Source organism: Drosophila grimshawi, unplaced genomic scaffold (genome assembly GCF_018153295.1).
Source record: "Drosophila grimshawi isolate 15287-2541.00 unplaced genomic scaffold, ASM1815329v1 contig_1367, whole genome shotgun sequence".
Lineage (NCBI taxonomy): Eukaryota > Metazoa > Arthropoda > Insecta > Diptera > Drosophilidae > Drosophila > Drosophila grimshawi.
The window spans coordinates 8,444,791-8,469,082 of record NW_025062889.1 but is presented as its reverse complement, the minus strand read 5'-3'; the positions used below and the strand labels follow the sequence as shown (position 1 = coordinate 8,469,082).

At 37.9% G+C, this 24,292-nt stretch overlaps 2 protein-coding genes across 3 annotated transcripts; one reads left to right on the top strand and one right to left on the bottom strand.

Moving 5' to 3' along the window:
* Positions 1-1,580: 1,580 nt before the first annotated feature.
* Positions 1,581-19,769, top strand: LOC6561175 (tubulointerstitial nephritis antigen-like). 2 transcript variants are annotated; one of them, XM_001986131.2, is made up of 4 exons: positions 1,581-1,719; positions 17,479-17,683; positions 17,876-18,864; positions 18,942-19,769. In XM_001986131.2, the coding sequence occupies exons 2-4, from the start codon at positions 17,518-17,520 to the stop codon at positions 19,083-19,085; spliced, it is 1,299 nt and encodes a 432-aa protein (XP_001986167.1). In that variant the 5' UTR covers positions 1,581-1,719; positions 17,479-17,517; the 3' UTR covers positions 19,086-19,769. The 2 variants fall into 2 exon arrangements, with proteins under 2 accessions (XP_001986167.1, XP_032591267.1); XM_032735376.1 differs by lacking the exon at positions 1,581-1,719 and adding an exon at positions 15,467-15,674.
* LOC6561002 (vacuolar protein sorting-associated protein 35) lies at positions 19,690-24,185 on the bottom strand. Its single transcript, XM_032735375.1, is given in 9 exon segments — positions 19,690-20,636; positions 20,700-20,883; positions 20,938-21,501; positions 21,561-21,890; positions 21,955-22,190; positions 22,246-22,719; positions 22,721-22,980; positions 23,037-23,226; positions 23,789-24,185. Coding segments are annotated over 9 exon segments (2,460 nt in total). The 5' UTR covers positions 23,849-24,185; the 3' UTR covers positions 19,690-20,474.
* Positions 24,186-24,292: the final 107 nt, after the last annotated feature.

Below are 24,292 nucleotides of genomic sequence, written 5' to 3'. Positions count from 1 at the left end.
TGAAATCCGTAATGCTAATGCCTAGATAAGTGTCAATGTTTGTGTTATCTTAAGTGTCATGCAATGGGTAAACACACTAAGCACATTTAATTATTATTCATTTCGAATTCCGCTTGACAACTGGGCCACATGATTTTTTTCTCCGCTTCAATTCCGAAATCAATAATTCAATTGACAGTAGCCGTTTTATTGATTGCCATTCGGCTATGCATGTTTATGTGCGAATATTTTTTTATATTTATGCGAATTTCTGTTCTCACATAAAATGCAAATTTTTCACAAAAATTGACTTCAATTTAAAACGCATCAAATACTCAAATAGTCATTTTGCATATCATATGCAGTCGAATACCCTATATTAATACATAATTGCTGCAGATACTTTTAGCTTTTAAAGGAAGGAATTATGAGATAAGCATGTAAAGAGAGAGAGAGAGAGAGAGAGAGAGGGAGATTGGGAGTGAGAGATAGGTAGAGACAGAGTTTGAACAGGCAACTTGCTATAATTATTTAAAGAAATAAATAAAAATATGTGATTTTTATTAACTTTATTTTAAAATGAAAACATCTCTGTAATTTTTGAAATCTATTCAAAAACGGATACAAATTTTTCATGCATTTTAAAGGTATCTCAAAAAAAAAAGTATCTTTTAGTTAAGTTTATTCTGTTGCAGCATTCTTATTTATTTCAATTGGCGACCATCGGCATCGATTTGGCATCGACTTGGACTTGGAGTGCTCACACTTAATGCAAGCGAGTGTATCTGTGTGTGTTGTATCTGTGTGTGTTGTATCTGTGTGTTTGTGTGTGTGTGTGTGCATGAAGTGTGCGCAATATTTTCTGAATGTCAGGTTCAAGTATTTTGTCAGTGCGTCTGTCAGCTATATAAATGTTTCGTTTAGGATGCAACGGGGCAAGCGGCACCCACACAAACATTTAGAGTAGCTGCTGGCTGCTGGCTGCTTCACTCGATGACTTTGACTTGTAATTGTGTTCATTGTTGGCGCTTTTATTTTATGTTGTTATTTGTTTTGTTTTGTGTTTTTAATGACTGCGAGACAGTTTGTGAAAACAATAAACATCAATTTTGTTGCATATACGTATATATATATATGACAATTAAGGATTTCAAGGCTGGGTCCTTGCGCGTTAAACATTGCTTGTCAGCTTGTTATTATTGCAATTGAGTATCCCAGTTCACAAAGCCTAATTGTTCAGCTAAATCTTCATTTGCAGCAGGCCTTCATTTGAATGTGATCTGGCTTGTTTATTGTTGGCTGTTTTTTTTTTTTTTTGCTTTATTTCTCTGGCAACATTTTGTTTGCTCAGCGAAAAGTGGCAGCAGCAATTGCTGCTGCTGAGGCTGCTGTTGCTGCTGTTGCTGCTGATGCTGCTGTTGCTGCTGCTGCAGTCGCAGTCGCAGTCGTTAACAGCAGGCAACAGCTCAAAGTTTCGAGCGTCTCAGATCTCAAAGTCTCAGTTGGAAATCTATCGCGACAGTAAACGCGCGTGCGGCTCAAGCTTTTTATCGCTAATGTTTATTGACTGCAGCTAGCCGACTTTCCTGTGTGTGTTTTGTGTCTGTCAGCGTAGGCTGTGTGTGTGTCTGTGTGTGTGCGCATGCGCAGAGGGCGCCAAAGTTGTGTCACATTCGCGTTTACTTCATTGAGAACACTTTGAGTGCAACAGTTATTGTCAATTCAATTGTCCGCAAACAGGTAAGTGTCAACGTCAATTGTTGAGATTATTTCAGCTAAATTTAAGTTTAAATCGTGTATTTAAATTATTAATATTTGGATTTGGTTTTTCTCGAAATTTCTCCAAGTGTATGCGTGTAAGACAGGCGTTAAAAGTGATTTCTTATCGAGTAACAACCGTTAGTTTATTTCTATAAGCTCAATTCAAACTGGAGCAGTGAGCATTGACAATTGGTTATACGATGCGGGACAGGAAATCAGCATCAAATATCAAATTTAATAAGACAGTTTGGCGAATTTGATTGAATTGCGGTTAACACAATCACAGACACACACACACACACACACGCACGCACACCTGAACTGACTGTACATTAATAGAGGTGTTGGATACACGAATTCTGATGAGGCAATACGTAACCGCAGAAAATAACACACACACCTGTGCCTGAGTTGTCTATATGAGGTTTAGGTTAATGATTTGTTTACCAGTTTTTACGAGTGTCTGCTAGTAAATGCTTTAACTTTATTTCAATTGCATCTTAAACCAGGGCTTAACATTCCTTTTTTCATATAATAATAGATAACAGCACTTTCGAAAGTCTAAATATTTTTGTAAGCATTTTTATTTATCCCGAAATCTACTCGCATTTTTCATAGAGCACACACTAGAAAGTACATAGTACTGCGATGCAAAAACCGTTTGTGCTACTTATTTTGCGGCATCATCATGTTCCTGGTAAAAGGCAAAACAGCTAACTGAACCAGCCAGCCATTCGGGATGAAAGATCTGGTCTGCACAAATGTTGCTGCTGGCCATTTCGTGGGTGTAGATACATTTAGCATGATAAAGCGGCCTGAAATTGAATCAAGTCACGGCAGCCGCCACTGAAAATCTAGGCTAATACTTACAAGCTGCTCAACTGTATCTAGGAAATAAAAAGACGCTTGTGCAATCCATCAGTTGCTCTCCAGGTATTAACCATCTTGTGACCAAAAACTCATTGGATGAAGTTGATAAAAATATATGGGAATTGGTTGCAGTTGGAAATAAATATTATTGTTGAAAATCCAAAAAAAGCGAAAATAAAATTAGGACATCTAAGGGCAGATTTGGGCCACTTTAAGGTTGAGGCGGCTGTTTGAATTTCGATTTGTCCATTGTGTGTCAGTTCAAATTGATTGTGTTGTTGTTTATCTGCGCGTTAGCACCTGCCTGCTGACTATGCAGTATGCAAAATGTATCTCAAAGATACACATGATGCACGAGTCTGTTTGTTTGCTTTCTGCTTATTTGATTTTTTTGACCGTGAACCTGAGCATTTGGTGTTCTATGCTATTTGCTTCGTAGCTATTTATGGGCAACGGCAAACTGAATTTATAATTTGTTGGAAATAATGCAGTTCTTGGCTTTGCCATTTGAAACTAGAACATTTTTTGAGGACTGTCGTATTTTACTTTATTTTATATTGCTTTGTATCTTATCGCATAAGAAATTCATTAAGCAAAGTTTAATTTTACAAGCTTTTTTTATTTCTTGGTTATCTTAGCTTATATGGGCATATCATATAAGAATTAAAGTCTGTTCAGATGCTTTTGCACGCATTATCTTAATGAACGTCGTAAAATTATGATCACAAATCCTAATTCAAACAGATATTAAAGTTTAATCAGCAGAAGCGTTCCAAATATTTCGATTTCCGTATGCGTTTTGTTGATGATATCTGAATTTAATATTTATTTCTTTTACCTGCATTTATTCAATGTGATTGAATGCATTTGGCTATGGATGCTATGATTTTACACTGCGCACATAATCGAAATTGGTTTAAAACAAATATTCACACGACAATAAACTGGCTAGATGAAATTTAGACATTAGCTTTGATTGTAAATATACAAAATGTAAATATGAATGAGCCGTATTGTCTTTAGATTGTTGTTAAGGTTAACCAGATTTCTGCTTACACGTCACCCAAAACAAGAAAAAAAATAATACAAATAAAATAAAACAGGAAAACCAATTTCGCCCGAGCAAACTGTAACAATATTTAAACATATGCATATTTAAGTGCCCCGTGCTCGACCATTCGCCCATTAATCCCATAAATTTCTGTTTGTTTTTCTATTAGTTTTGGTTGTTTTTATTTTTTGTTCTCTTTTTTTTAGTTTTATTCAAACTAAACACTAAACAAAGCAAATCAGAAACACACAAAGAACGCCGATGTGTTGATGCTGACTGTCCAGTTCCGGTAAACTAACGCCGTGCTCTGCTCCTCCTCCTCCTCCTCCTCCTCCTCCGCCCATACCAAATGCGAAGGTGAGTCGCTTCGTAAAGCTCCCAGGTCGACCTGGCTACCAGCTACTGGTCTTGGCCGCTCTTCGTTCTCGACCAGCTGATGAGTGGACTAGCTGATCTGCTGATGTCATATCAAAGGGTGACGGCCAATGAGTATTCTCGGGAGCTGGCAATGTTAACCTTTCACGGCATAATTCGCTTCGGTTCGATTTGCAGACGGGTTCAGGGTTCTCTGTGAGTCAAAAATTCCGCACAGTTAATGATTCGTTTTGGGCTGACTACGAATACCGATGAGGGTCGAGTTCTTATACGCTGAACCAATTAAAAATTTGTGAAAAGGGTATCATGCTTTTGTGAAAAAACCATTCCATATTCTTGATCAGGATCCACAGCTCAGTCAACTCAGAGGCTACAAGAGCAAAAGACTTCAAATTTTTGATATAAGTTCTCATTTGATTGAGCTTAATTCACTTTATCGATATCTGACTCCGTTTCATGAACATATCGATTTCCGATAGAGTCTTATAATTATAGTAACTGAACAACTGTAAGCATTTCATTAGGGTCGGACAAGAAACACACAAGTTTTAGTTCAAAACTTATACTCATATTTAAATTGCGCTGCCTTACTTGTTATTAATGATATAATAAATGAGCGCATTCCACATCTGCTTTACATTTGAGTAAACAAAACTTTAAAACGGAAGTTTTGGCAGTAAAACTCGAACAGTTTATTTAACAGCTGAGTTTAGGGTATATCGTAGTCGAGCTCACTCGACCACAACATTCTCACTTGTGTTTAGGTAGTTTAGCAAAAGGAACTTAAGAACTGTTCAGTGCTCAATAGCATTTGTCATTATACTTATCAAATAATGCCATTAGTCATGTAGCATTATCAAGTTGTGATTTTGTTGGCAAGCAGCCTCAATTGGGGCCAGGTATAAATGCAAAGCGTGACGACATCATCAGACAAAGCGCCATTTCAAATGTGATGTGATATTCAATATGCGGCAATTAAAATGTAAATGTAAATTGTCCACAAAATGCAATCGTTTTGCCTGTGGTGTGCCAGTTAAATATGGCAGTTCATAATCAAAGCAACAAAATACCTGGTAAATGAGCGAGACACAGTACCAATTGCATTGCTCATACGCAATGTTGGCTTAAGGTTATTGTCAAGAATTTATTGTGAAATGTCGCTGAAATTGACACGTTTCAAGTTTAGCATATTTTTATAGTTGACTCGAAATGATTATTATTATGATTATTAAAATGGTTATGTGAAACGATTTGCATCTATCAGATTGCCACTTTAATTGATCACACCCAGAAATGCTGAAATATTCGCTTCATGCCAAACAACATGCGATTGCATATATTTATTTTATATATAATTATGAATTCATTGCTTTTAAGAAGTTATATAATTAATTTAAATATATATGCCAATGCATAAAACGTGTTCCTAGCCGATTTGGCTAATCAATCTCTTAAGTTATTATTAATTGAATTATGTTTCGCCTCTGGGCACACTGTTCAAAACGCCCCCACACACACACACATACACATAAGTGACGTTTTTTGCGATTCTTGATAATAAATTAAATTGCATTCAACCGTTTTCAATTTTCGCAAGTGGATTGCATGCGATGCTTAAATAGTTGTACAAAATGTATTTAACTATCTCGTGTGCTGTCAACAAATCAGCAAATTGACTAATGACGTCATTGTTGTGTCTCATGGCCCATTGAAAGTCCAAACAAACACTCAAAACGTATTCGCTTCACCGGCTGACTAGACGCTCAGGTATTTGCGAGTACTCGTTTGTGTGTGTTTGTGTGTGGAAGCATGTAAGTATGTCGCCGTTGAGTGCTCTAATCTATTGTATAAACACGGATCTACAGAGGCTCTTAGCTGACCAAGTATCTTCGATATTTGTGCGCATGTGACGTCACAGCTGTCATCCCAGCTCGTAAATAGAGCTAAAGCTAAAGATCAATCGGAATCTGATGCTAGTTTGCACTCCAAAAGATGGAACATACTCGTAGTATCAAATTAGCAGTTCACACCTTGTCTTTTTATCTTTTTTTCAGTTGTTTATAGTTTAAACCGTTAGTGTGGCGCTACATTTGTAGTCGTTGTATGAACCAAGCCTTGGAATGAGATTTTGTTGTCTCTTTAATTAAGCAACAGATGATAATTGAACAACTTGGCTAGAAATAGAATTAACCAGATGAGGGGGTGTTTAGCTCAGAAGCTATTGAAAACACACTCGTATCGAATGTAAACAAACTTGTTTAAACACTCAGTTTCAAGTGTAATGGGCAATTAACTATTTGCTATTCGGAGTACAACAACTGGAACTATAAAATAATATGACGAAATGTCAGCAGGGCATATTGCATTCCGCACACATGCAAACAGCTGTATAAAATAAGTATTTAAATAAATTACCTTTGTAATACACACTTTGAATTGAAAGTGCAAGTCCCTGAGCCACAATACACCTACTAAAAGTCAATTCAATTATTTTTATACTTTTACAAATAATTGCTTTTGTAAATTCAGTCGATTCCGCTGAATTAGTCAGCTCTATTTATTTTTTGATGATTTTTTGCTAATGCCAACAACTTATTCGCATCATGACGGCACTTTTGACAACCCGTCAGTTAGATTATAAATGCACACCACCTCCGTGCAATTAATGGATGATACACACATATTTCAAGTGTGCGATGACTAAAAGCCTCACATTCAGCTATAAAATATTCAACGGTTTAATTAATCTTTATCCAAACTTTACTGCTCGATGACCATTTGCATAAATAGCAATAATGATTCAATTGTAACTGTAGCCCAAGCAAATGGGAGGCGCGTCCTACCTGCACCATTCCAAAGTTATTTTTATCTAGATTATGTGTGTGTTTTTTATTCGTATCTTTTTAAGACATAAAAATACTTCCTATAGACAAAAGCGCGACGGGAAGGGATTGGGAATTGCTTGTCATGCAGATCGCAGATGTTGGCTGCGAGTGTCACTGACATCAGATGGGGCCACATAAGTAGATACATTCAGACCCGAATGATAGATATTCACATGCACATACGTATGAGTACTCATACGTACTCATTTGTAGACGAAATAATTCGCATTTGGCATTGACAATGACTTTTGGGCCGAAATGCTTAAATAAACTACCAACAAACAAGTAAGAGTGTTTGAATTGAGAATGTTCGACAAGGAAATACCCTATATCAATCTATGAACCACACTGACAATTACTTATATTCTACTTTATAAAGTCTTATTTATTCTTTTTTTTTTAAATATTTACACAACTTTAGGGATACACTTGTTGAACGTAGCTCAACTTTTCTGTTAAATCTTTTAATAGCCATTGGGAACAGGGTATAAGAATGCTTTTGGCAATGCAAAAAGGAACAGAAAACAGTCGCTTTCTTCTACAACAATGAAAGCAAAATGTTCTAATTCTGTAATTTCATCATAAATAAACTCTATCAAGGTCATGCAAATTTTAGTTGCTATAACTTTCTCAGCAATGGCAATTAAAGTGACAAAAATGTGTCGCAGATACCCGCAGATGTTTCTAAAAATAAAACCACTCGTAATACAGTCAATTAAATTACTTGTAGGTAGAGATATTTACGGCATTTAATATTAATTAAATTGATATATTCGGCTGTGGCAGGTTCCCAAACAAAAGATTCTATAGGAAGACAATGAATTACCCCTAGCTAAGGGTCGAAAGGGTCTACTTTGTGTCTATAAATACTCTTTTTTTATGTTTGCTATGTAGAAATGATATGTAACCTTACCAAAAAATGAATGTACATAATTATAAGCCCGTTACAGGTAGAGGGGCAAATAAACAGTTTGCCATGCATATCAAAACAAAAAAGAAATAAAAAATCAGAGCAACTGCTATATACATATGTATACATATATACATATATGTATATGTATGTGTACAATCCGAGTGCCATTTGTTTTGCAGACATTAACATGGCAGACGGGCGACTACGAATTCATTTCTCAAACTGTACACAGGCCAATGTACACACAAATGTAATAATAATAAGTACAAATAAATACTGGTATAATGTTGTGGCTGTCAGACGGGGTAGAGGGCGGGGGCTGTCTGGGGCTGATTTCATCTGGCCCAGTGGCCGATAAAAAGGCGTTTTGCACTAACACTGTGGGCGTTACAAAATGGAACAGACACTCAAATGTATTAGTCACGGAGTGTTTTGTTTAAATCACTGTAAATATAATTAAATATATTCGTTATGCACCTTAAGCAATGTAATTATCAATCTGCGATTATAAAGCAGTAATTTATGATGTGTTAACTACGGTGAATGCCCTCAGTTTATTGTGTACGTTAAGTGAAAGTAATATTTAAATATTTAATCAAATATACAGTTAGTTGTTATAAATGTCATCTTTTTATACTGTCTTCTTTTTATTAACCTGTCATACTTGCAGTATGCCCAAATGACAAAACAAACTAGAGTAATAGCATTTTTATTATCATCTTGGCATCTAAGGGCGTCCAGAATAACACGCTCAACGATCGCCGGTTGAGTGAGTGGGAGCGAGAGAGTGACACACTCACACACACACACACAAGGGCTAGCATAACATTAACATAATAGCACAGAATGAAAACAATCGCAGTCTGTTCTGCTTAACAGAACAGCTGTTAGCTGTTGAACTTAGCAGCGGTACTGTTAGAAACATTTCTACACATTCTGCTCTTTATAATTCCCAAGTAGTTCTTACACTCTCAAATAGAAACTGCGCAGAGTTCATGCCACATTGCGAGAAGTGAGGATTGGGTTAATCTTGCGTTAACCATGCTTGAGGGCTGTGTTCGCCCAACATTTTGTTACGACTAACAGAACAGCCTAGGATAACATCTGATCTCGCTTTGAATTTTTTATATAAATGTCATCTACACGTGTGTTTACTTCTGGTTAGAAGTTTAGTTATTGCAGGCTGTCAATTATTGTTTCTATTTGCTGTTTTAGCAAGTTGCGATTAGTTTTGATTGACAGGCGTACCTAATTTGGAGTGAGCATATATTGCTTGCTTCGCAGTGCTGCTGTCAAGTGCCGCCGCCTGATGATTACTACTACTAACTACAAGCCAAAAAATCATATGCTATTCACCTGTGGGCGGGCTGAGTGCATTCAAGACGTCAAACAAAATATACTATATATAATAAGTAAAGTACCTGGTTGAGTACACTGGGCAGATAATAAAGCTGCACTGCTAATTCTGCCGACGTCGATAAAAATAGAATCTTACGAATGAGTTTGCAACTTGAAAATTGTTTCCAATAAGCAAATTTGGAATTATCAACAAATAAATACATACTGGACTTTTTTAAATATTTTTTTTATGCGTAAATAATCGTGTATACAAAAATGTGTATGACGACGTAGCCCACCAAAGACAGAAGAAAGATCTTCCAATTGGTTTGTTTGTGTGCAAAGTTTAATAAACATAATAACTGAAAATATCTGAAAATTACTTAAGCGTTTGCCGTTGATACGCAAATTGCTGACATGGTATTTTCATTCAAAAACAAGAAACGAAAATCTGATGAAAGCTGCTCAACGTTGAGAATACCCTGTAGCCTACTCATAACATAATATGAAGAGTTTTTGCTTGGTATATATATATATATATATATATATATACTTGTCTAAATTAAAGAAGATGGTATTTCGTAAGAGTTTATTTTCTCACAGCTGACTTATTGAATACGAATTGAGTCGAATTTGACTGGGCCTCATAAATTGTATAGATTATAAAAATATCGCGTGATGAACTGCCATAACAATATTTTCCATTGAGTTGCAGCTAAATATGTGGAATTTCTAGAAAATACCACAATACCTGGACATATAGTTGGCATATTATCAAAACAATACTTGGATATTGAGTATTTCTCTAATACGAATAGCTATAAATATATTAAGAGCAGCAAACCTTAAATAACTTTTCGTAATTTGTTGTGAAAAATTTATGGCCCTAATTTTCAAATTAGCGCAGAAAAAAATACCTCCTTCTGAGAACTTTCAACATTGGTTTGTTTTTTTTTTTATATTATATTTTTTCTCTTAACAATGACGTCAAAAGTTTTAGAGCGCTTATCGGTTTATTTGTGTGTATTTTGCAGACGTCAATATAAATCCGAAACGTACTCACTGTAATAATGATATAAGTTTTCAAAAATAGCTTCGCTTCTGCTATTTTTGCGTATAGTATTAATTGTTGAAATATGTGAATTCAATTGAACTGTTATATTTTGTTTTTGGAGACCAATGCACCCGGAAACCGAAAACAACAATGTCAAAATGTCAAATTCCAATCATTTATGTGTCCACATACATATAACTTACACAAATCACCAATAACAATGGGTGAAGCTCGTCTGTCTACGCATTTATTATTATTATTACTACTATGATTATTATCTTAATGTTATTAATGCTCGCTCAATGCCAGACAACAAGAAGTGTCGGGGACCGCCGCAGGTATTGTGCATTAGCCAAAACAAAATAAAATCGCATACTATGCGAAATATAAACACAAGTGGCAGGCCAAGTTGCACTTGAAGCCGCAGGCGAGTGAAATTCTAATTGAAAATGAAACGAATCGACCAATTTAACAGATATTCAAAAACATAAATATGCCAAAAAATTATTTTATTACTAGACAACGGACTAAGCAGCTGACAGCCGTTTGTTGCTGCCGCCTAATTGATACCCTGTACAAATGTTTCAGAAGTGTGAGCGTGGTGATTATGCAAGGAAAGGAAGGAGTTAAAATAATTGTTTAAAATACAAAATGTTTGAAAATAAACCAAACTGGTATTGAAGAGATATGCAATTAAAATTTATTTACAAATATGATATAATATTAATTAAATTAACAAAAACCAAACCAAAAAAGGCTCTGGTCTAAACAAAAATAAAAATAACTCAAACTACCTGAAACTGAAGAGAAATACAATTATTATTTAATGCTTATACACATATAAGCTAATATTTGTTTATATCTCACATATGCCGATTTGGTTTTTAGATCTTTAGCTGAATTGGTCTTGAACCACACTCAACGGCAACTTAAATCCTTCCCCCTTAGTATCTGTTCGTTCATCATAATAATTTGTTGTTTTTTTTTCTGTTGTTTTATTGTTGAGCATTGTTAAATTGTCGCTGTCAAAATTAACTAGAATTTAATTCAATTGAATTTATGGTCACACTTCCACTGACGACTGTGTTCAAAAGCCAATTCGATTTCGTTATTAGTTGACGTGTGGCTGATATATAGAATGAGACCCTGAACACCCATTGGAGTGTCTTCTTTAAATGCTGATGCGAATATCGCGTGCAAAAGCCACCAGCCTTGAAGACACATTGATTCTATAAAATACATATATATATATATATATATATATGCATGTACTCGTACGTTCTGTTGCACCCGGCGTATAACTCCCAAAATCTGATTGTTAATCCATTGAAAAGTGTTGTGTGAAAAATAGCTTTCATACTGAATTGAATTTTTCGTGAATGCTGCACACATTTTCCTGGAAACGCATTCTTCGAATTTATGTACGTGCATTTTGCAAGGTTAGTGCAAGGTCAAAAATCTGACTTTGATCAGTAGGGAAAACTGGAGAATTTCTTATCGATCACACAGTTTCAGTGCAGACAACTCACGCGATAAAGAACAACAAATATAAACATGTCATGGTCATGGAATTGATAATCAAGAACATCGGAAACGTTGTCGAGTCGAAAATAAGGTGTTAACATCTATTTAGCGTATTGTTTGCGATCGAATTTATTCAGTTTTATTGCGGCGCATTGCGCAATTTAATGTTACAGAGGAAAACATTTCATTTAGCTATGAATAATGGAGATATATCAACAAGTTTATAGCCGATAAACGTATGTCAAAATATTTCCTATTCGTTATAAACTTAGATATGATATTTATAGAATATCTGTCAAACAAAGTTAGATATTCAGCTGTTCTATGGCAATGACCAATTTTCAGCTAAAATAGTAAATATGATTGACTAATTTATGCCCCGTTCCTAACACTTTAACATTATTATTTTAATTATTTTCCGAACTTTAAATGAAGCACTTAGACTCCTAGACTTTGATTATAATTTAGGCTCTAGAATTTATACTAAGTTTCCTGTAGCTCAAACAACTTGTATCAGCGCGCCAGAAAGGGGGGGGTATCCAATGTTTCTGATTAGAAAACCAATTCAAGTCTTTGGCATGAAAATTATATGTTCTACGTAATTCCAAACAGAAAAATATTGTACACTAGAAGCTGATGATGCAATCGCTTGAATAGTCCAATCTCCAAGGCGGATGATTCAGATTATCGATATCCGCTCGCAAGTTATACTAAATCAGTGAAAATAATTATTGAGATTTTCCAAACCTTATCAGATATTGGTCATCGACGTGTGAACGTCATGGAGCCGATTGCGCTACAAAACAACCATTTATATTAAGTAATTGAATTGATTACGATTAGTGTTCGATAAGTCGCTGTTATTTGGGTTATAATTACAATTACGTCTATGTCCCTGAAATACTTTTAACTATCTGTCGATAGGGAATTTCGTAACTCTGCTTGTTAATGTCTCGCAAAGCACTGACAATGTTTGAGAGAACTACAAAAACTTGGACTTTACGCTTTTTATTTTATGCGTCGTCTGGGGCTGGAAATTTGAGGTGGTTATTGTTGTTTTTGTTGTTGTTGTTGTTTGTTTGGCCGGCAGTTCATAAATTTTATATCACATGACTTAAATACATTGGAATGCCACTTGTTGTTGGCACTTTTGTGGCTGATACTAAGGCATACACATAAATAAGGCCCAATCTTGACTGGCTATTGACAGAATAACAATATCGTTCGGTGTGTAGAATTGATGATAATAATCAAATAAGTACTTAATAGTGTATAGATGTATCAACTAATTATGTTGTTGGCCCAATCAGACAGGCTGCGCATGCCAAATGTCAAATTGTTTATCAATATCTAACGCTGTCTCTTCAAATCAATTTATCCATCTATCTATCTATATATCTATCTATCTATCTATCTATCTAACTTGAGCGAAAAGCGTGCCAGCGACTGGCTATTTAGGTATTCGTAACCCATTCATAAGCCACCCAAATGATGATTCAATTACTTTGTTTGTGGAGAGGCGACACGCTACGGACATGTTGTCATCAACATTCACATTAGACAATTCAGTTTCTTTTGTATTTTAAAATGAATTCAAGTTCAAAGCCACACATGCAAAATACACTTTTTGTTTTTTGTTTTTTGTTTTTGTGCACAAAAAGCTTTGTTAAAACTAAACCGATTTTGGTATGGAATGCATGGTTGGTGTTCTTTTATTTAAGTGTCATTAAAACAGTATGTGCTTTTTCATATATTAAAACTGAAATTAGAATAAAAGATGTGCTCTGCTGAAAAATAATAAAATAAATATAATCTTTCATTCTAGCACTTTCTATTTGACCATTCAATATGTCAATGTTAATTTTTTGTTTGCCAGCTAATCAAATAAATAAAGCTATCGCCAAAAAATGTCTAAAATGTTTAGAAACACTCGTGTGCATTACTCATTTTTCGCTTGAAATTGTGGAAGTGAGATGGTTACGATAATATTGGTTAATCATATGGAAGGCTTTCGCTATTGGAATGCGGAGCGAATGGAATTGGAATAAAATAATGTGTGACAAATTTTAAGCAATTGCATTTTTGTGGAGCTTTATTTAGTGATAACAAGTTATTGGTGAATAATTAAAGCTCACTTTCATTATTCAAAGTCCTCTCATCTTCGTTATTTAACGAACAATAAATTTTCCTTCTGCCTATGTCCACGCTTTATAATGGGTCAACATTATGTTGTTGTTTTTTGAGATCAATCTCCGGTTTCTTTTATGCGATTTGTTTTGTTTTTTTTTTTTTTTTTTGGTTTTGGTTTTGGCTAAGTTTGCCCATAATGTGGCATTATTCAGACCGAAATCGCTCATAAAACTTAAGTTTAATGTCATGCAAACGGCGACGCTGGGCATTAGCAAATGTCTACGTCTGATGGCTTTATTTCCATAGCCTGCTATGCTGTCCGAGGGTTTATGAAAATGAGGACTGAAAGGTTTTTGACTGAGTTTGCGACTTGATTTTAATTTGCTTTCTTAATGTGTCGGCTTATTTTTCTTCGGCTTTTTTTCTTTCTGTTTTTCTGTCGATTTCTGTTTATGTTGTTTATTATCTTTGTCACAGCGCTTGGAGTTGCGCACTCGTATTCAATGTTTACGCTAAAAATCAATCATATTAAATTCGAAGAAGTAGGCATTTTTTTGCCAAAACCTTCCCTAACTGTACAGTTCTCTAAATAGATTTTGCAGAGAGTCAGCTAAGAATTTATATTGAAAAATATGGAATATGCAAATTCCTGCACTGTATAAATATGAAAAACAGAAGCTCAAAATGATGGCAAGTGAAATGGCAGACCCTGATCAAATCAGATCAAATGGCACAGATTTGTTGTTTTCTCAAAATATGCATAGATCCATTGAAGCATTTCAATGAACAACAATAAGGTGTCTACTAAAATTTCGAAATATTTTGGCAATAGACAAGAAAGAAATACTTTCTGTTGCGTATTTGTGCTTTTTTCTTTGGACTAAATATATAGTTTGATTTAGTTGTTATAACCTTGAACTTAAATTGGGTACAATTGAGTACGTTTGCTTGTACAGATAGGTATGTGTGTGTATCTCATCAATTTCGGTTGATAATAAATACAAGCAAGCAAACAAACATTCAAAGAACATATTCGTAAATTAACTGCGCACAAGAAAGTTCACGCTTCTGCCTCTAGTCAAAGGTCTTGGCAAACAATTTAAGGAATTTACCAAAATTCCATGTCTGTGTTACATATCGCAGCTTTAAATCTGGCCAGGCGCATACGTGATGCTAGTAAGCAAAAACCCACTCACACATACACACACAGAGAGACACACACACAGATACACGCTTTCAAACTTGGAAAGTGTCTTTTTGCATCTTCTCTAAAATGGCCATATAAAGCAATTATCAATGTGCAGTGGCAACGATTACAGAGCTGTTTCAGCGTCTGTTAGTGTTCATTTAACAGAACCAATACAGCAACAGCAATGCTCTCTAACAATCCTCCACCCCCACATGCGCAGAACTTATTGTAAGCGGTCAACAGCAGAGCTTGGTCACAGTCGCAGTCGCAGTCGCTGTTAATGTAAAATGTGAACTGTGTTGTTGTGGTCAGTGAGATCTCTTACTCTCTCTCTCTCTCTCTCTCTCGCACTGTCAGCCACCTACACACGCTTCGTCTATTGCGAGCGCTTAACAGTAACAGTGGCTAATGTAAGCCTCAACAGCAGCGACGGTTTGATGGGACCAACTAACTTTTATTGAATTCAGTCACTGGCTGGCCGCGATCGCGTGAACAACGTGCTGGGAATATAAGTCTGGATAAAATTTGATTATTCGGTTGTGTTTTGCAAAATTAATTATTGACTAAAAGTGTTTCCTATCACAAATTGTGCAAGTGTAAAAGAAGTTAGTATCAATACGTATATTTTATTAAAAAAAAAAAGTGAATTGAAAACACATTTATCACATTTAAAAATATATAGCAGTTATTTTCTGGATTTTTCGAAAGACTTCCTAATTTTTACAAAATGAACTGTGAAATTGTTAAATGAAACAAAACTGATATGCATATCGTTAAGAAGTCAAACAAGCTTTGCCTTAAATATTTATTATGCTATAAAAATTATTTTGCGCTACTTTAATTATATTGTGTTTGTTTAGTTTTAGCTTGGGTAAATATTTATTAATTTATCCAGGCGGAAAACAACAAGCTCCAAATAAGATAAAGAAGTGTAGATGGGAATAACAAATAAAAGTATATGCAAAAACTAATCTACTAATAATAATAATTCCATTAGGCGTCAAATAGCTTAAAAGAGCTTTTCTCCCATAAACAAATAAGGCAATCGCTGCGTTCTAACTGATGAAATTTGCGTATTAATTGGCGATTCGAACTTTCAAATAAATTAACGATTAATTGCAAATGGTTTCAAAGTCTGTTGAGAAATGTTTGATCATTCAGATTCTATTTAAATATACATTCTCTACTTGTATACATTTTATAACACATAATAAACCAAATTCACGTTATAAGCATAAAAACTCACAAAACTGGATAAATCTATTTGCAATTTGCATTCAAATAAATAATTTGCATTTAATAATAATTTTTATAATTGAATTGCTTTTATTTATACATATATATTTTTTTTTTGATAATCGTCTGAAATCCAAACAAGTTTAATGCCCTGTCATAACTCTTAGTGTCCCATGTCCGGAACCCAGAAAATAGTGGCGCTTTGTGCCTCTTTTTTATGCCTTTTTCATTTTATGCTGTCTTAGCTTAAATTTGGATTCGGTGCCGAACCGAAGCCAAAAAACTTTCGTGTTTAAAATGAGTTTTAATAGCTGACGTCATCAGAATTTTTAAAAACTTTACTGTTATTGCTGACGATTTTTTGGCTTTGTTTATGCTGTTGCCAATTGTGATTTTGATAACTTGTATGGCATATCTATTTGCTATGTTTGTAATTGTCAAAATTTAAATTTTACATTCCATATAACCCTTATACTCTGAATGCAGAATATTTTCTCCTAATTTTGATATATAATAATGGTCTAGTTAAAGTTAATATTAATTTAACTAGCATTCATGCTTCATTTATAATTTTTTTCCAGAGTGTTTTCTAGTCTATAACTCTGGATGTTTTGAAACATTATTAACAATGCACGATGTGAATTTTGATAAGCATTAAATTGCAAAGGGAATAATTAATTTTTAAAAGACAAAATTATGTGACCACATAATTATTATCAACAGTTTCTACGTCTTTGTCATTAGCTCCAGTTTTAAATTAACCAAAAAAGGGTTAAGCTAAAAATTTCAGCATTTCAACAAGGAAGCCACAAAAACCCGTTTAGAACAAAATACCTGCTTCAAATGTATTTTCGTATGCATAATTGAAATTCATCGAGACTTAATTAGACTTTGATGTTCATATCTATCGCGTAATGGGGCGTATGCGTAATACGCAAATTTCAGAAGCCTCCTAAACAAAAATAAATATGCTGATAAGCTTTGCCACAGCTAATTTGTTGACAAATTGCAAAAAATCTTATCTAATCGTAGCATCAAATTCCATTAACGATAAGCGCCTGGGATGCATGGAGACGAACTAAAATTAGTGAACATATTTGCATAATTTTTGTTTGTTTTTGTTGTGAATTTCTGCTTTTCCACTAATGTATATTTTTCTTACAATTTCCACAGTTGAACGCGCCCAGCTGCATTTTCAAGTCTGAGCGAGCAATGGCTGTCAGAAGCACCCCAATGGCGCTCTCATTTCTCCTGGTCCTTGTTGGCCTGGCCAATGCCTATGATCACACACTGAAACTGGACTTTCCGGGTCCCTATTGTGCGCTAGAGAACACATGCTGCAAGAATCGCATAGATGGCTGCTCACTGCCAATATCAAGTGAGAATATTCTAGAATTCGAATTTTCCAGAATTTCAGCATTTTCAAGAAACAATATTCGTAATTCAGCAGCTCTCACAAATTATAATTAGTTCTTTTTGCACTTGAAGCCAACTCAATCCTTTAATTATGTTATTATTTTGTTAATTAAATATTTTTTATGATTTCTGTTGTATATTTTTATGCTTACAGCGACATTGTGCTATTGCGATGAGTTCTGTGATCGCGATGTAGGCGGTGACTGCTGTCCGGACTATCGCTCGTTCTGCTTCAATGAGCCGGATCCGGTGCTCAGCTGCCTGCACAATGGCGTCTACTTCCACAAGTACAATACGACGTGGGATAATTGTAACGAGTGCCGTTGCCAGGACGGCGGCCATGTGCAGTGCGACACGGATCTGTGCCTCACCGACGATGCGCTCATCCACAGCGTCAACTCTATTCACCAGCTGGGCTGGTCGGCGCGCAAATATGACGAGTGGTGGAGCCACAAGTACAGCGAGGGATTGCGTCTGCGCCTGGGCACCAAGGAGCCCACTTTTCGTGTCAAGTCAATGACACGTCTGACCAATCCATCTAATGATCTGCCCAGGAGTTTCAATGCCGTAGAGAAATGGTCCACTTTCATATCAGAGGTGCCCGATCAGGGCTGGTGCGGCGCCTCCTGGGTGCTCTCCACCACCTCGGTGGCATCCGATCGCTTTGCCATCCAGAGCCAGGGCAAAGAGGTCGTTCAGCTCTCGGCCCAGAACATACTCTCGTGCACACGTCGCCAGCAGGGTTGCGACGGCGGCCATCTGGATGCTGCCTGGCGTTATATGCACAAGAACGGCGTTCTCGATGCGAACTGCTATCCGTACATTCAGCAGAGAGACACGTGCAAGGTTCAGCGCCACAGGGGTCGCTCCCTCAAGGCGTATGGCTGCCAGCCGGCACATGGCGTCAATCGGGACAATTTCTACACTGTGGGCCCCGCATATAGTTTGAGTCGCGAGGCTGATATTATGGCGGAGATCTATCACTCGGGACCCGTCCAGGCCACCATGACCGTCTACAGGGACTTCTTCTCGTATTCGAGCGGCGTTTATCAGCATACAGCTGCCAATCGCGGTGCAGCCACCGGTTTCCATTCGGTGAAGCTTGTTGGCTGGGGTGAGGAGCACAATGGCGTCAAATATTGGGTAAATATTGATATAAATAAATGAATTATTTTGTATGGCCTTCTCTTATCACTGCTAAATATAATTTCTCTGTACAGATTGCGGCCAATTCGTGGGGTCCTTGGTGGGGCGAGCGCGGCTATTTCCGCATATTGCGCGGATCCAATGAGTGCGGCATCGAGGAATATGTGCTGGCCTCCTGGCCCCATGTGTATAACTACTTCAACACGAAGTCCATTTAAGCGCGGAGCCGAGTGGAACCTCTCGTAATCTCGAGCTATATGCAGTGACGAACAATTTATCTCATGTTTTAAAATTTTCCATTTGCTACGACACTGAAAGTGAATTAGGCGCTTCTAATTGTAAATTTATGCTAGAATTTAGTTACTAAAAATGATAAGCTTTAAGACGCGGTCAGACGACGCAAACATTTGTTAACTGAGTCCACCTCAGCAACAGGTCCCCGCTCCAGGTCCCAGCTCCAGGTCCCAGCTCCAGGTCCCAGGTCCAGCACCCAACGAATTAACTTTTGAATATGTTTAGCTATCCCTCAACTTAAACGACTAACCCACGGAACTGTGCAAGTCCATTCATACCACGAAACTGCCACATTAACTTCAACGTCCTGCCCTCCTTCAAGATACACACACAAACAAACATAATACTGCCATTGGAATTCATCCAGAAAGTGTTCGATACGCGCTTGTTTCGATTGTCAGGTTCGTTTCTCAAGATGCTGCCCCATAAGGTATTCCACGGAATGTGCAGCAACAAGTTGGATTTATGTTTGACGAATTACTCTGTATACTTATGCACTCATGTATTCTAATTGAAAGATAAGTTAACTGATTTATTATCCGGTTGATAACACACAATTCGGATCTATGATGTATGTATATTTTCAATAAAGCAATTGAAAAACCATATTCACCTCCTCTCTCCTTATTGGCAAAGTACGACTATAATAATTGTTCACAGTTTGGCTATAAATTTGCTAAAAACAATTTGATCTTAACTTTATTTGTATCCACAATCAAAAACCTGTCAAATTGCATATCATTAATAATTGGTTAACTGATTAATTTATATTCGTATTATAATTGTTCATTTTAGGATTTTTTTCTTTCGTTTTTGCTTTTTTTTGTTAATAATTATTCACAATTTTATTTTTGTTTCTTGTATTGTTTTTTTTGCAGTGGGTTAAATTATAGAATACAATAAAATATACTTTTTTTTTGAGGGGGGGAGGATAATTACTTGTAATTATTAACTAATTACACGATAATAATAAAGGAGAACAAATTATAAAGAATGTTGACACTTTGCACTTAGAATTATATATATAATCGAAAATCAAAGTCATAAGCACTTTTTTTTGTTGGGTAGGCCTGGCACTACCCTAAACAATCAACAATTTATCATGGAATTTCGTTTCTTTGAGAAAATACAGTTTTACCCATCGGTTTTTAAGGTTTCTGCACAGTATACTCTGTTAATCCAGCCTTTTAAGGAGTGGGTTCTCTTCTATATTGCCGACTGATAAGTAGCGTTATAAAAATAGGAGTGGTCGAGGGGGCGAAGGCTGCTTGCTGTGTCTAAGTGGGTTGTCCATTTGGAGGCCGATCTCAGCACTAATTGAGTGTGATGCCTGCAAAGGAGACTTCCAGGGCGGTGTCATTGGACTCCATACGGCTGCGTAAATGCGCCAACGTGTTTTTGTAATGGCTCTCGATCTGTTTGGTCTCCTCGCTGGGTTCCAGATTGGGCAGCTCCTCGTTTACCTTGGCAATGAGCTGAAAAAGTTATATTGAATATTAAATATGCATTTCTTTCTTGCCAATTCAGCGCAGATCTACCTGATTCAGCATGGCCACTGTGATCAGTGAGTTGCCGCGCTCAAAGTAGAAAAGATAATGATTCAGTAGCTCCACATAGAGTTGCACCTGCACACCCGTATCCAAACACTGTGAGGCGATCCGTGCGCCCTTCTTCAGGCAATCCAGCGTTCGTTTCTCATCGCGCATCTCCTCACCGTTTTGCCTGTGAAAATATATATTAGACAATGTCGGTTAATTTGCTCAGGGATAAACTTACTTGCCGCTCCAAAAGAGTGCCGCACATGCAACAACACCGCGACACTGATCCGGCTTCTTGAGCAGCTTGGACGCAGCCAGTGCACAGTTGGTGCGCAGCGGTTCGGCGTTCTCCTCACCGAAACAGGACATCTGCTCGAATGTGGACATGATGAGCGTAATGGCGGCCAGTTGCGCCTTCGAATCGGATATCTCATCCTCGTACAGCGAGAATGCCTGCGTCATGAACTCGTATGCGACAGTCTCGTGATTTGTGTAGCGTATCTCGCCAATGACCAATGCGCCTTGCAGATACAAACGCAACGCCAAATCGGGCAGATCCGCTTTGGCCAGGGCGCTGATTGTGCTGTGGCAATACTGCACTATCTTCTGGCACTTCTTGTCCCAGTTCTCGTCCTGTTCGGCAATTGCTTTGTATTTAAATGCCAACTGATACGCGGCGAACACCAGCGGCGGCAGGACATGCTTCAGTCGCTGTCCGCTGCCGTTGCCCAAATGTTTGCGCGCCGTTTGCAGCATTTTGTATTGCATGTCCGGCTCATCCGATTTTAAGAGGTGTATAAAACTGTAAAATTAAATATTAATCATAACTGTAGAGGGGGAAACGTTGTTGCAGCTGCTTACCGTGCCACAACGCCCTGCTCCTCGGCAAACTCCTCGGCATCGGCGCTGTTATTTGTTGCCGTTGTGCTCGATGTTGTATCGTCCTCTATTAGCGGTGTTATAATTGTCAACAGGCTGTCCGCTTGATCGGCTGTGGGCACCAGCGTCTCATTCTCCAGTATATTCATGACCAAATACAATGCCAACGATTTACGCGAGGTGTAATCGAATTTCTCCAGCAGCGGATAAAAGTTGAGCAACTGTATGATGGTCAGCGCATTGTTGTAGAAATCAATGCAGATGCGCAGCAGGCGAGACAGTTCCTGATTCACAGTCATCAGATGCGAAATGCTGAGCAAATAAACCAAAATAGTCAATCAATTGGATAAATCATAAGATTGAATGGAAGACCAACTTGTTCATGTTCATGCGATCGAGTATTTGTGCGGTTGTGCCGAGCACTTTGTCCACATAGTCAACACGATCGGAGTAGACCTTCTGTGCCAGACTGAGTAAGGCCACCTGCAGCGATATTGTGTCCTCCAGTGGCATATCCGTGCGCGTCTGCACAATGTTTGCCACCTGCACGCTAAACACCTCAAACAGTTCCACTTCGGCGGGTATGATGGCATCGATAGCATTGCCGCTCGTCTACAAATAATTCACTTATTAGTCATAGCATGCTTGGAAAGAATCAAAGACGTACCTTGCCGCTGCGTTGATTGTAGGCCGCCAAGCGTTCAATTAGCGATATAATAATATTCTTCACATTGACGCCCGTTTCCAGCTGGGCGCAGGACTTTAGGAACGGATCGAGTGTCTGTAGATGGAACTCATCGGGGAATACCTGTATGATGCACTCCATCAAATACTCTTGCGCAATCGCATCACGACAGCTGACCACCTGCTCCAGAATGCCTGGCAATATGAGCCGCTTGTACGTCTCAAGTGTGGCGGACTCCAGCTGCGACAGACGCACCAAATTGGTGCCCACCAATATTTTCAGCTCTTCCCGTTCCTTTTCCCTACGCGTCTTCTCGCTGGAATGTCCCTGATGCTGCATGCGCACCCACAACTTATTCATCTCCGCAAAATTGGTGAGCACAAAATCGATGGCATCGTACACATTGCCCTCGTGCTCATTGTCCGCCACGAGAACATCGGGCAGAATGTTGCGCGTTGCACTGCAACAGATAGTTGCGCAAAAAGAGACCACGCAGCGGATGCTGCACGCCACGACACATCTCCACGAGATCCTTGAGTATGCTCCGCTTAAGCGTCGAATCGTTCTTTATGTACACAATGCCCACGGTGATGAGTAGATAGAGACGTGGCACTATCGTGTGCGAGTACTGAACCAATTCATACAGATCCGTCTCCTTGTTGCTCTTCTCGCTGAGATACAGTTCCAGGTGGCACAGCTCATTCGTCACGGACATGTCTACAAATCTGGCCGGTTAATAATGCTACTACAAGGAGAGGATAACATTTACTCACACAGCTCGTAGTAGCTTTTCGGGGAGAGGAGCGAGGTGCGCAGCTCGCTGAGCATTGTGCTGGCACACTTGAGGGCGTCCAGCATGCGCTCCTTGTCCAGAAAGTGATTCATTTGGAATGCCTGTTTGCGTGCCGCACCCGCCGCCTCAGCGAGCAGTTTCTCCTGGTCATCCAAACCATTCGGCATCGTCTGAAACGAGACATAGAACGCGACAGTGTCAGGTGTATCGGGCCAATCTTTACCAGTACGTGAATACATGATGAATGAATTGCGGAGAAAAATTAAACACATAGAAAACAACACACAAACACACACACAGCGGAAACACATAACACAAATGAGATGAGATAAGAGTCGATAGCGTATTCGCTTGCTTTGCTTGGATCAAGCACATGAAATGGACCAACAAACAATGATAACATAAGAACGAGCTTATATTTATAATAAACCAATCGCCAATTGTCAACTGTGTATCCGCCCCCATTAGGGGCGTGCCTTTTTTGTCTAAAAACGAAAATGTTAGTCAGAGTTTAGGGTTATTGAGTTTAATGGCATTTTTGTATGGTATTTTTAGAAATGCATAAATGCAAATTTAAGCACTTGTTGAATAATAATTCGGAAAGCTTCTAATAAGCGAGTGACCACTGTATTTAGTGTAAAGTAGAAGATAGAGAGGGAGAGTGTGGGAGGGAAGGGGGTAGTGCTGTGGAGTGGAGTGTTGATTAACGCTGGCAGTGCGTGGCGTATTTACCCCGGTTTGGCCACCAGTGGCCACTTGGCCGCCGTACGAGGAGGAGCTCCAGGGATACATGTTGGATGAACTGGGTGGTGGTGGTTGTGGTGGTGCTGTGCTTGTAATTTTGTCGGTAGTTGGTGATGGTAGGTAGTATTTAGTTATATGTGGACTCCTTCTCAGTTGCGATTTGCACTTGGATTTGCCGCTGCAGCAAGCAGAAAATGTGGGGCGGGCGAGGAAGGCGCAGTCAGCGTTTTCTTTGCTTTTTTTTTGGTCTTTGGTTTACTTTTGTGATTTCAGTGTGGCACTCGCACATGGGTGGTTCAAATCGCTGATTCCGGCTTCTGGTGTTTGTGGTACGGTTCGGGGCGCACTTACCATTACAGCAGTGTTGAGTGGGCGCAGCACGGATGCGAAATTCTCTTAAATTAAAGCAAATTTTTTCAATAGTTTTGTCTGCAGTATGACCAGTTGCGGCAAACGTTGAAATGCGGCCTGTTTAAAATACCAACGAAAAAA